The 14023-nt window shown below is 43.4% G+C and overlaps 1 protein-coding gene across 1 annotated transcript in view; it reads left to right on the forward strand.

Moving 5' to 3' along the window:
• The first annotated feature begins 11888 nt into the window (after window positions 1-11888).
• The window catches only part of MTDH (metadherin), a 32959-nt gene continuing 30824 nt past the window's right edge, over window positions 11889-14023 (forward strand). Inside the window, exons 1-2 of the mRNA XM_014965206.1 lie at window positions 11889-12561; window positions 13045-13067. Of these exons, the coding sequence (XP_014820692.1) occupies window positions 12117-12561; window positions 13045-13067 (468 nt within the window). The 5' untranslated portion in view covers window positions 11889-12116. The remainder of the gene's footprint in view (window positions 12562-13044; window positions 13068-14023) is intronic.

A 14023-nucleotide genomic window follows, 5' to 3' on the forward strand; every position in this document is an offset into this window, starting at 1 on the left:
TTCTTGGGTTCATGTGAGTGCAAAAAGAGTCCTGTGGTATTGCTGCCTAGTGCCCAGAAAAAGCTGTGCTGCGCAATAGCTGCTCTGTCTCATGTGCTGCAGCTAATTAGCGTGGAGAGGAACAAAATCAGAAAGAAAAAACTCCAACATCTTGAAAATACTCTTCTTTTCTTTAGGATCAAAAAATCATTTCACTCTCTTGGGCCGGTGTCAGGAAGACAGAATCCAAACCATGTAAATACACTTCAAAAGGGGGGTTATGTATTTTTATTCCCATTTTCTCCCTCCCCCTCTTAGCTGGCAACTTTGAGGCAGAGCTAAAAAAAAATCTTTTGAGACTCACTTGGAACTTGCTGCTGCCTCTCTGTAGCCCAGTTTCTGGATGTTTGAGCTCCAATTCACAGGCACATGCCAATACAAAGCCCCACATTGAGCTCAGTGGGATCATTTGTGACACTTTTCTTCTTGACATGAATTTCATGGTTTTGGCAAAACACCTCTTTATGTCTCTCCATTAAGAAGCATTTCTATTCCTTGTTCTCTGGGTAGTTCATCTTTGTTTTGAACTCCTCCCACTTGTTATCATAAGGCCAAATTTCCAAAGCTGCAGAAGTGCTTAAGTTGGGAAAGAGGCACAAAAGGGGCAAGGGCATGGCAAACATTTCTGGAAGAGGGCACTGAGTACCTGTGTGGAGGAGTGACTGCATGTCCACAGGAATCAAGCTTTCTGCACACCATGCCTGTGGCCAAGGGTAGCATGACCAAGGATTACATGTTCAATAAATAATTCTGAGCCAAGTAGAGGGGACAGAAGATGCCCACCAAGATTCATCCTAACGAAAGTAAGGTCTCAGGGACAGGAACTGTCTTTTTGTTCAGTCTGTACAGTTCCTCAAGGCAACCCACTGCACAATACAAATAAGCAGGTGAAGAACTTGGATGATCCAAAGATCACTTAAGCAGTTAAATTGGAGCCTACTTTTTGTTCCTTTTTTACTGCTGCAACTGCAAGGAGTGTTCAAGCAACACCTAATGTTCAAGACGTGCAAGTCTAACGTGAATTTTATCTAAAGACAAGCTGAACAGAAAAGACTGTGTGTTTTCAACACTGTCAGAATTGTTAATCCTGAGTAACAGCACAAGTGTGATCGGCATGCTCCTCAGAAAGCAGAAAGTAGTGTGAAGTCCTGCTATTCTTTTTGGTGGCTTCTGGCCAAGAGGGTTAATGCAAGGGAGGCATGGAGAATTACGCTTGTCCAACACTTTGGTCTTGGCATTTTGCTCCAGGTGCTCCTCAAGCGCAAGTTTGGAAATCCTGTTTTCTAACACATTACTGCAGCATCTTAGCAACTGCATCCAGTGTTCCTAGTCAGTGATTTCTTGTTAAAATGTCACATAACTGATTAGGAATACTAATAATACACAGAAATAAGCCATCTTCAGTGTCACTATTACTATTAATGCAGCTCTCATTTCTCCTTTGTAATCTAGTATATTGCAAACAGTTGCTATGATGGCTGATGAAGGGAGCACAGGAGACCACATGAAAGGTTTCTTTTTAAGACATCCCAGACAATTTTCCAACACTGTTAAATTTCTACCTACTCCTGATCTGCCCTTCTTCAGTACCATAGCATCTTCTCCTCTTTCCTGGGAATTCAACTACTCTAATTCTCTCCTTCTTTAGTAGAAGACGGTTCCAAACACTGATTTGATTTCTGCTGTAATTTTTGGAGGCTTGGATAGTTATCAGCCTAGACAGACAATTTAACCAGGCTGGAAATGTGCCCAGTGCTCCCTAGCAGCCAAGACAGACATGAGATCTCTTAGAGCGAGCCAAAAATGGAGAACACTAAGTCAAATTCTCTTTCTTTATTTCAGGATGTTGTTCTTCTCTAACACATGTAGCAGATGGAGCCCCTTTCATACTTTTCCCAGCCAGACTGATCCATTCAAGTACTTGGGTCCTTGCAGTGGTAAATAAAAGCAATATTGCAGAGGTGCCCCAAGGCACATCATGAAGGGGATGCCAGCATACCTGAACCCACAAAAAAATGATAATGATATACCAAAAAAAGGTATTGTCTTGCTCTGAACAGTTTGCACTACAATACAGACAGGATAAAAGCAAGATGTAACATACACATGGAGTAACTGGAGAAAAGACTAGCAAACTTTTTAGCTGTATTATATTTCAGATCTTGTTTCTTGTTCAGTTGTGTCGCATATTAGAGTAGCATATGTTTAATTAAAAAAAAAATATCAGGCAATGACTTACAGGAACTACAGAATTAGGAAAGGGCAAGAGTGCAGGCATATAGCTCTGGAATGAAAAACGTGGCAGGATCAGAGGAACAGGAAGGGCTAAGAGAAAGATGTCAGAGGACAAATACATGACACAGAAATGTCAGTAAAAGAAACAGGGCCAACAAGAAGGAAAAAACACCTACCATCCACTCTGGAGTACACAGTATATAGCATTTGTGCCCTGTTGAATAGATGAACCACCTATCGGCCTTTTTAAAAATCTCTTCTTTCCATTACTGTTTGCTACTGCAAGCAATGCAGTGTTTCAGACGGATTTATCCCAGAGAACTTTGGGAAAAACAGTCACCATAAAAAGAAATGCTTTAAAATATTATCCAGACATCATCATTAAGAATTGTGTGTAACTGTTGGCCGCACTTTGGCATCTGCATAATTGTATCACCTTAGATTTTAACAGGAGTCCATTGGCTTGTAAAGATTTTTAAGCATCTGTTATTTCTTCCCTAATGCACTCAGACTGCTGATACCCTGAGAATATTTTCTTATTATTGTTCAGTATAATTCCCCAAAGAATATCCCACACTTCATGACAGGATTTGAGAGTATGATTTTAATACAGGAAATAGAAAGTCTATTTTAGCCACAGTAAAAATGGAGCAGCAATTGTTGAATAGTCTCCACAAATGACACATAATAAACCTAAGTATCATACAAGTTAGTCCTTAGGTTAGGGGACTGCTTTTTTTTTTTTTTTTTAACTTCAAAGGGACTTTAAAAATAAAATGGAAAGAAGACAAGGGGACATGCAGAATTTTCTTAAAGTCAAAGGCCAGAGGCCAGTAAGATGGAGGCAGCACAGCTGCAGGAAGAAAGCTGGGATGCTGCTCAGAAATTCAGTCTGCAGTGTTTGCATCAAACTGCTTCATGATCATGAACATGCTTTGAAAAATATGCGGCATTAAACACCTGTGACTTTCTAGGTCTTCATTTTTTAAATGAAACTCTTAGGTTTGTTCACCTTTTGGAATCCATAAGATGCTTCTTTAAGTTCAACATCCATATGAATCAGTTAATAGTAAATATGGTAAAATGGTATTAAAGAGAAGTGTTCATGAATTTGAGTCAAACTGCTGACTAGCAGTTTTAGCTAGAAGACAGGGTGGAAAATCCATATAGCTTGAAACAGCTCCACTTCTTTGCAATAAAATATTTCTGTTCAGAAATGCCAAAAGCTTTAAAATACAAATTTTTGTTTCAAAAGAACATTTTCACATTTTAAAAATAGCCTAAGTTAAAACAAGAAAAAGGCTAAGCAAAAGACATAACTCTAAATGAAAGAGGCAAAAAGACATGTTTCACATTTTGAGTGGCCAAAATTATTTCTGCCTTTTCAGAAAGGAATTTTTGCCATTGTCCCCATTGTTCTGGTTTAGATTTCAGCCCGAAATATCTGATCACTTCCCAGTTTTCTTTCTATTTACATACTGATTTTCCAGCTCTATAATGTGTTTTCTCAGTGTAAAATTCACTGTTTTCCCAGTATTTTTTAATACTTAGAAGGCTGGAGCATATGACATAGGAGAGTTGGGTTTGGTTCGCCTGGAGAAGGGAGGCTAAGAGGAAATTAATTGCTGTCTTCAGCTAACTAAAGAAGAATTACAGAGAAAACAGGGCCAGACTCTTCTCAGATGTGCACAGCAAAAAGACAAGAGGCAATGGCTGCAAGCCACATCACAGGAAATTCCACTTGGATATAAAGATAATATTTTTCACAACAAGTGTGTGGCCAAGCACTGAAACTTGAAACCAGAGAACCTGAAAAATCTCTGTTGTTGGAGACTTCCAAAACCTGACTGGACAAGGCTGAGCAACCCGATCAAACTTCAAAGTTAGCCCTGCTTTGTGCAGCAGATGGGCATAGGTGGGTCACTCCAACCTAATTTACTCTGTAATTCTGAAGGCAAATGTTTTGCATAGCAGTGCTCTGGTTTAGATCAAAACCATACATGGAATTATTAAGTAACAACTACATGATTACCAAAAAGCATTGGTCTGGCAGCTAATGCTCAAAACTTCGTAGAAACCTAGGTGGTCTTTCACGTCCTACTTCAGACTTTCAGGTTGAGCTTGGCTAATGTCTAGGAGGAAATATTCAAAAGCAAACAATGTTAGACATTTTAGATAGGTCTCTTCATATAAATAAAAGAGTACAAAGAGTAAATTTGAATCATTTACTCAGAGTATTCACAGTCCTTAACCATTACTTTACATCCTGGGTTTGTTTTGGACCACTCCACCTAACTTTCCAACCAAAATTCAGGCAGCACGTGCAGGATAGTTTACTCTAAGTGCTGTTGACAAGGTTTGGCTTCGTCTGACCTACAGAGTCTTCATGTGTTGAAACATCTTCACAGATCCTTATGGCGCACAGCAAAGCATACACCCCTCAATTTCACTCTATAAAAACCTCACTCTGACAAGCTGCAACACAGCCCTCACATTGTTCCAGACAGTTTGACCTAAAAAAAAAAAAAAAAAAAAAAAAGTACTCCTCTGCCAAATGAAAGGACATATTCCAGTATTCTTTGTTGTTGCAACAAATTGGGTGGATACTGTCAGACTTCTGTATTTTACCCAAAAAAAAAAAAAAAAAAAAAACACCCCGAAAAACAACCTACCAAAAAATAGCAGTTATCTCTTAGGGTCATAGGAACATTACATGGTATCCAAATAAACCCAGAGGCACAACCTGTTCAGTATGGACACGGCCCATCAGCTGTGGGAGAGTCTCAAGCAGCATGGGTGGGAGTCAGCGTGTCTCACCCCAGGGCCAAGAACTGAAACAAACTCTGGGATTATTTCACTGAGCACTATAAACATACATACTATAGACAGTGAGGTCTTTCCGGATGTCAGATTTCAATAATTTTTAAATGAGGCTGAGGTTTTTACTCTGTATAGGAATAATTTCAATCTGAAGTAGATTTTAAAATCAGGAAAACTTTTTTTTCTATTTGATTTTCTAAGAAGTTGAACTGGTATGAAAATTCTCACATAAAGAATAACTAAGAATGCCAAATCAAGTACCCGAAAGTTAAGAAATGTCATTTCTAGCATTGATGGTGCAGACTGAACTCACATATGTTCTATGTATTATTCATCATTTCATGACTGACTGTTCTTTTTTTTTTTTCTCCTCCCATGGGGCTACACAGCTTTCCATCTGCTAAAAAAAGGGACTGAAAAGCTATGACACCCCAGCTCAGGCCAGGGGTTGGGTTTTCTGGGTTTCCAAGAGTACAGCTGCCCAGAACAGGTCTTCTCTGTGGCAGGCCTCACAGCCAAGGGTGCTCAGGCTTCACAGCACACTGCTATACGAGCCATCAGGAGAACAGGACCAGGTCAGGGTTCCCAGGGGAGCCCCAAGTGTGCTGCATCAAAAACTCAACTGAAACAGAGAGATTGCCTCCATGACTGTCATTTGCCTGAATTGGAGTTTTCTGATAACATTTGGTATTTTGGAATATTCCCACCTATCTCTGGGTCAGAACAACATAAAAAAGTCCAAGCCTATAACAAAATTATTTAGAGTAGAACATATAGGAACAACTGAAATAGCTTGAATATGTCCACATTGCTGTCCCTGCTGCTTCTGTCACCAGCTATCTCGGGGACTCACAATGCAGGAGTCAGAAACACAGACTGCAGTGAAAAAGGCTAAATGCATAAATGAGCCTGCACACTTGAATCCTGTAATTGTATTGCTAATAAATGAACCACATGGTTTCAAGTTAACTTGGTGCCATCTGCATGAACAGCAACTACCTCTTGATTAAAATGCCGTATTAGAAAAACTGTCTTGACTATAAAATAAAGCTGTGAAAACTCTCCAAAGATAAATGTTAGAAGACATATTACAGGATATATTTAATGCACACTTGAAAAAACACAGAAAACAATTTTGTATAACCAGTGATATAAGCTAATAGGTCTATAATTCGGTGTTTGCTTTCCATTAATTTGAAGGGTTTTTTTCTCAGCTGGGTAGCAAGTCTTTGCATATTTATTCTTCTCAGTGCTTAGGGCTGATAGAAATTTGAACGTGAACAGTCTGCCAAAATGTTTTTCACCTCCCAAGACACTTAAGAGCTCTATCAGTCATAACAACAATTTAGCTTTGATGACTAAACACTATTTATGTCAAAGGTTTAATGAGAACAGACTTATCCTTCATACAGGGAATTAAGTTTATGATTTTTGTCAGAATGTTTCTATATTTGAATAACACGGTTACAGACAAGAATGTGAACTATAATGAAAGATAATGTAAAATTAAGAAAGACTTTGAAGAACAGTACTCCTTAACAGTGAATCTTGACTTAGGATTCTGTGTCAGCTCAAAAAGCTGATCATGCCAACAGGAAAAAAAAAGAGAGTGAACTACCAAGGTCAAAAGTGGGACATGGAATACTCATCTTCTAACTGAACTGTCCTCATCCTCTCCCCTTAGGTGGGAAAGAAATCCTTCCTGAAGCACTGCATTAAAAGAACTGAAATTGTTCAAAGAATTGCTGAAATCCTTCACTACTCTAAGAGGAGGTGGCTGAACATTAGTCCCGGTCGCCCAAGTTCTCAGGTGACAAATTTTTTTTTGCAACTTGCATCTTCCTTCAGCAGCTCCTTTTGAGCCTCTCTCTAAATGGACCTCTGTGCTTTGTCTCTCTCCCAATCCTAAACTTATGTATTGGTGTAGACATAGCCCCAAATACTCCAGACATTGTGTTGGATTGAGACCAAAATATCCTAGACATGACTCAGATCAATACATCCTCATGTCAGCTGAAGCTCAACACAAGATTACAGCCACAGCTCAGGTGGAAAAGATCTCAGAAGAGAATCCTTTTGACACTCCACTTTTCCCTTTGACACTCCACTATTTCCCTTTCCAGACCACAAAACTGGATTTCCCACTCTTTGTGCCTCTTGTAACCCTTACGTCAAATCTAGGTGCCAGCTGAATCCTAACCCAACAATCCCAACACAAGTGGAACTCTAGACTTCCTCTCAGCACCAAATCCCTAACCAAAGGTGCAGGCTGAGACTTAGCCCAAGGCCCCTAACCATCAATCAGAAGAAATCAGAGAAATTTGTCAGAGGGTAATTTTTTTGCAGACCTTTTCCTGCCCCACTCCAAACAGAGATCCAAACTTTGTCTGTTCCCTGTCCCTAAGCCTAACTGTAGCCCCAACTCTAAGACCCAATATCAATAGAGACTAGCCCAAGACCCCAGGCCATAGCCAGGACTATCAAGTTCTCAGAAGACAATTGCTTCAGGAACCCTTTCTCAGGTTGACTCAAAGCGGAGCTCTAGGCTCTCCTCTGTTAAAATTCTTAGTCTGAATGCAAAGGATGGGTTAAGCCTTCGCTCCAGACCCTTAGCTAGCACCCAGACTAAAAAGATCTCAGGGAAGAATTATTTTTGCAGCCTACCCCTTACAGAAAAGGCTGTTCTTTTTCTGCCCCACACCAACTGTAACTCTAGGCTTTATCTCTCTCCCAACCATGAGCATAACTTTAATGCTAACCCTAAGCCCAGACATCAGCTGAGCCTCCTCCAACATGCCCAGCCATGGCCTGGATGAAAAATATCTCAGGAAAGAATTCCTTCCATGTCCTGCCCTTCTTTGGTGCCCTTGGTTGCTCCACTCCAAATGCATCTCTAGGTGTGATGACTCTCCTACCCCTAGTTCAATCCTGAACTGTAAATCCAACCCTCAGACAGAGCTAAGCCCTAGCCTAAGGCACCCAGCCATGACCCAGATGAGTAATTTCTCAAGGAAAACTCTGTCTCTCATCCCTTTCTTGGCTATTTATTAACATCTCCAAGGATGGCGATTGTTGGATCAGGGATTTTTTTGTTGTTGTTCCCTCCTTCATGATCAATAATGAGTAACTGCCTTAATATTTTCAATCAATTATGTATTGAGTTCACCTTAAAGTAATTTGGAGTCATGACCTATGTGAGACAGTATAATTGCCTATTGTTCAAAACTTTTTCAATTTCCTAACGAGTAAACCCTGAATGTATTTTTTCAGGATTCTGCTTATTTAAATGCTGAGAGGCTTAATTTACTTCTGCTGTACCCACCTGACTTCTAGTCTAAAGAATATCCAAAGCTGCAAGAGACATAGCTTCAGTATTCTTTGAGATAATCATAAGAACCACATGGGACAGGTATTTTGAGATCTATGAAGCAATAGCTCCTTTTCCTCATGCCACGCCAAATGGCAGGTTCTGAGTTTTAAAAATGATTGTGGAAAGTTATTAACGCTATGTCTAATAGCAGTTGTGTTAAAACAAGGAATGTTTGCAGGGAAAAGAGAAATTACATTTTAAAAAAAAAAGTTTGTCTTCATTATTTTCGTGATTGTCATTATTTTCTCTTTTGTAATGTGTCATTCAACCTTCCGTTGTGATCCCTGGGAGAACATGGTGAGAAAGATGTTTTATATTCAGCACTGACAGAAAGAGTCCTTGGGGTAGCTTGGGTCAAATCTATTAAGATATTTGAATCATAGAATCATAGAATCGTCTAGGTTGGAAGGGACCTTAAAGATCATCTAGTCCAACCATCAACCTAACTTTGCCAAAAAAATAAATAAGAAATAAGCAGTAAAAAAAAAAAAAAAATATCACTAAACCATATTCTTGAGGATCATGTCAACCTGTCTTTTGAACACCTCCAGGGATGGTGCCTCAACCACTTCCCCGGGCAGCTTATTCCAATGCTGGATAACCCTTTCCGTGAAGAATTTTTTCCTAATATCCAATCTAAACCTCCCCTGGTGCAACTTGAGGCCATTTCCCCTTGTCCTATCTCCTGTGACCTGGGAGATGAGACTGACCCCCGCCTCTCTACACCCTCCTTCAGGTAATTATAGAGCGCAATAAGGTCTCCCCTCAGCCTCCTCTTCTTCAGATTGAACAACCCCAGCTCCCTCAGCCTTTCCTCATAAGACTTACTGAAGATTAATATTAAACTAATACTAGTATCAAATTTAGTATAAAATAGAATGTTTTCTTTATTTGATGAATACCGTCGAGAGTATGTATGTTCCTGCCATTTTTAACGTCACACAAACTTTCTTCAATATATTTCAATTTGCTGCAAATCACATGCCTATTTATGGCTGTATCTCATTAGTTCAGAATAGAAAGATATTTGTTAGTTTCAGATTAACTTGCCTCGCCAACCGAATCAGACTGAAAGTGGCTATTTTCAAGTGAGGATCTGCTACCTCTTTTTTTTTATTTATTTTCCCCCAACACAAATCTGTTTCCTATGACTGCTCGGCTGTTCAGGGCGCTGCCGCTCGGTGGTGCCGCGGGGCCGCATTTAAAAACCTTCGGCGGGTTTAAATCCAGTGGCTTGGATTGCGGAACCCAGCCCCACCGGGTTCTTGCACTGGTTTCTTTAAAACCCACAGTTATCTACTGTTCTGTGGCCTGGGTTTTAAAAACACACCTGTTGTAGTTGAATGATGCTCTCACGTTTGTGAAGCCTATTTTTTCAGATAATGTATCTTGAACCAAAACTACTGTTGTGTCACCTCTATCTATTTAGGACAACAACTTAAACAAAGAAACTACTTACAGAATAATTTATTTGTCATGTTAGGGTGGCTGAGTTATGCAGCAATCAGTACGACGACAGTTAATACTTTCCAGTAAATATGCATGGTCTGCACTGAAGCATAAAAGGTTTATAAAAACCCCAAAGCGTTATGACTTTGAACTGAAAAAGCTGATCTTCTAAAAGTATATAAACGTCTACCAGTAAAATGCTCAGCCTGAGATTGTTGCTACCAGTACTTCCAGCAATACCCTTCGTCAATTACAAAAGCAGGAATTGACCACCTGGTGGTACCATAAAAAACCTAGGATTTAGGAGCACTGCAGGAATACTTTACTAAAAAACTTTGAGAACACTAAAAACATAAATATTTGTATGTGAAAGATACACTGACTTTACAAAATCATGCAAAGTTATGAGTATATTAAAGCAGTATAAGCTATCACTGTGCTGCTTAAACAAATTTTATTTTACTACATTTTAAATTTGAAGTATTCCATGCACATTTCAATGCACTAAAGCCAGATATTTTTTTAGCAATCTGTGAGAGAGGAAGACCTTTTGTAAGTAGAACTGAAAATGAAAAGAATGGGTCACATTACTTTCCAGCAACGTACCACTGCAGAGGAACTATTGTCACTTTAAAGCCACTCAACAACGCCAGCCCTGAGCTTCTGACAGCTCAAATTCTGCAGGAACTCTGGACGCTGCGAGACCAGATCTCTGAAAAATCAAGACATGTACCCGAGGTCAAATTTTTTAGGGCTCATTTTTAAAGTACGTGGAGAATTAGTGACAGAACAAGAGGGAATGGCTTCAAGCTCCAACAGGGTAAGTTTAGATTGAACATTAGGAAAGAATTTTTCACCGAAAGAGTGATAGGGCATTGGAACAGGCTGCCCAGGGAGGAGGTGGAGTCACCATCCCTGGCTGTGTTTAAGGGCCGTTTAGATGCAGTGCTGAGGGACATGGTGTAGGGGAGGACTTTGTAGAGTAGGGTAGATGGTTGGACTCGATGATCCCAAGGGTCTCTTCCAACCTAGACGATTCTATGATTCTAAACGCAGTTTTGGGGATCCCAGCGACAAAACACCACCCACTGCGATACACACGGCTGTATTTTTCATCAAGCTACTTGATTTGATGCATCGAGGCAGTCTGTGGGAGTTGAGATCTTGGAAAATATGGCTCTTAGAAAATATCTCTGTTGTTCTATTGCCTTGTCTAGTATATCTAGAAATAAGTAAAAGCACACAGATGGGTTTTTGGGTTTTTTTCCAATGCCTTCTCCGCATTACAGCCGGTCTCTGAGGGGCCCTGATGCCCGGCCTGTAAAGCCTGAAGGAGGATCTACCTGCAAGTCCCAGAGACCCCCGGCAGGGCCCCAGGGGCCACCTCCGGACTCACACCGGAGCCGCGCGGCCTCCCGGGGGCAACCGCAAACGAAAATAGAGCCGACAGGCGCCCGTCACCGTGGAAATGCACCCACGGCGCCGCGGGTCCGCAGAAGGCCCTGCTGCGGGACCGGGGACACCAGCGCCGAGGCCGCCCCTCAACCCGCCGCCTCAGCACCGTGCCGAGCGTGGGCATGTGTCTGTGAGGGGGCTGCCCGCAGGGGAAGGGGCACAACCCACACACACGGCCGCCACCTCAGGCCGCCATCTCCGAGCCCCTGTGAAGCGCCGCGGGGTCTCCCGCCCCGGCCGCAGGGGCGGCTCCGAATAACCCTTCGGTTCCGCCGCTCCCGCCCCGCTCGCTGGCTGCCACGTCGAGGTTGCTCTCCGCGCCGCCCCGGGCAGGGCAGGGCGAGGCGAGGCAGGGAGGAGGAAGAGGAGGAGGAGGAGGAGGGCTCCAGGCGGCCGCTGAGGGGGCGGGAGGCGGGGAGCTCTGCGCCCGCCCTTCAGGCGTCACCCTCCGCCCCGCGGCCATGGCGGCGGCGCGCTGCGGCAGGCCCTCGGCGGGGCGGTGACGTTGCGCGGAGAGGCGGAGGGCGGGGAGGAAGAGGAGGAGACCCCGGCGCCTGCGGGGCTGAGGCAGCTGCGTCCCGCCGAGGCTCCGCTCGCGTCCCGTCCTCCTTCGCCCCCTTTACCACTGCCACCGCCACCCCCAGCTCGGGCAGGCGAGCGCGGCTCTCCCGAGGCCGCGATGCGCTCGGCCTGAGCGCTCCCTCGCCGCCCCGCCCGGTTTGGGCCTCTGCGGGGCAGGGGGGCCGCGATGGCTGTGGGGAGCTGGCAGGAGGCGGCGGCCCAGCAGGCCGAGGAGGCGGCGGCCCGGGTGCGGGACGTCCTGTCGGGCGGCCTGGGCCTGCTGCGTGCCGAGCTGGGCGTCGAGCTGGGCCTCGACCCGCAGGGCCTGCCCACCTGGCTCGCCCTGGTGGTCCCGGCCGCCCTAGGGATGGGGCTGCTGGGGCTGCTCCTGGCCGTGGCCTGCGGAGGCGGCCTCCGTAAGAAGCCAGCGCGGAGCGCGGCGGAGAGAAAGGGCGACGAGGCGGCCAGCGCCGGTCTGACAGTCGGCGGGGGCCAGGGCAAGGCGGCGGGCCCAGGCCCCGGGCAGCAGCTGCACCTGAAAGGCGAGGAGCAGAAGAAGCGAAACAAGAAGAAGCTGCCGGAGAAAGTGAGCGGCCCCGAGCGTGGCTGCTTCTCCCCGGGGCTTGTCCCCGGTGCCTGCTCCTCGGCTTGTGGGTGAGGAGGAGACCACTCGCAGGGTCCGGAGGCCCTGGAGTCGTAACCCCCGTGCGGTTCACCTGGGTGATATTTGCCTTTGCGGGGGATGGGGAGGGTGTGGGGTGTCCCGCCTGGCTGCTGCGGAGCTGACTGATGTCCTCTGGGTTACTCGGTTGGCTTTGAGAACCTGGAGGAGCAGCGCGCACACACGGAAATTACACGTGAATAGATCTGCGTGGCGAGGAAAAACGCTCGCTTGGCTCTTTTTAGCAGCTTTTCAATTGAAACGATCGTATGAAAGCATTATTTTTTCATTATTATTCATCGAATGCTTGCAGGGTTAGGAGCCAGTAGTGGAGACCTTAGTATGGCTTAGGTTTTCCAGGCAGGTACAGACTGTTGCAAGTAGCGTTGTAAGCCCCGTAAATGCTGTGATGATTCAAACTTGAGTAAGGCTTTTTGCTGTGTCTTTTCGACAGAACTTGTTAACATCAGTCTCGCGGTGAGCTTGCCTCAATAGGAATATGTCTGATTTAGTTGTTACAGTAAGGATCATCTCCTTTAATAAGGAAATCTGTGTCTTAGCAGCTCCTGAAAAACAGCTCGTTCCTGTCTTTTTTTTTTGGTTTGTTTTTAAATCCTCAGTATGTGGTGTGGGAACCTTCCATCTTTGACAGCATGCATGCACTTAATGAGCAAAGTAGTAGAAATGCAGAAATTATCAACTGCCCTTTTAAAGCTTCCAGTTACTGTAGTTTTGGGGCTTGAAGGGATTGCTTCGGTAGCTTTTATATTGTTAGTATGTTTGTAATCCTATTTATGTCCAAATGGATTATAGGAATGAAAGTGCAGCAGATGTCCCCTGCCTGTTACAACTGTATCTTTTAATTATTTCTTGCTCTATAAAATCTGAATTGTTTACCCAATGACCAGAAAAAGGAGAGAAAATGGGTTTGTACCTTTGTTTAAGTCTGTGGCAGTATGGAAACTTAAGAAGTTTGGGGTGGTTTTTTTAATGAGAAGCTAAGGCTAGAAAATCTTAAAAATAATAAAAAAAAAGTCTGTATACACCACCAACGTGTCTTTGAGCAGTGAACTACTGAAGTTGATTCTGGAAGTTGCAAGAGTCTGAATGCTGAGCACCAAGAGGAGGAAGCAGTTGTGAAGCAGAATCTTTCCAGTGTAGCTAGGTCTCCATTTTGGAGAAGCCACACTAAAGATGCAATTTTTTTTGCCATTTTGAAGAGCAAATCCTTCAAGATTTAGTAGATCTGTTATGCCTTTTTGAAAACAAAGACTAACCTTAGGAATAATTTAGATTTTGCTTGGTTTATTTTATTTAAGCTCTAGTATACAAACAAAGCATAAACTCTTGCAAGTCATCACTGAAGACATTAAAAAAAGTCTCAACAGAAGATAGATTGAAGAGGTAGATGCACTGTTAACTTGACAGTACTC

Source organism: Calidris pugnax, unplaced genomic scaffold (genome assembly GCF_001431845.1).
Source record: "Calidris pugnax isolate Ruff unplaced genomic scaffold, ASM143184v1 scaffold41, whole genome shotgun sequence".
Classification (NCBI taxonomy): Eukaryota; Metazoa; Chordata; class Aves; order Charadriiformes; family Scolopacidae; genus Calidris; species Calidris pugnax.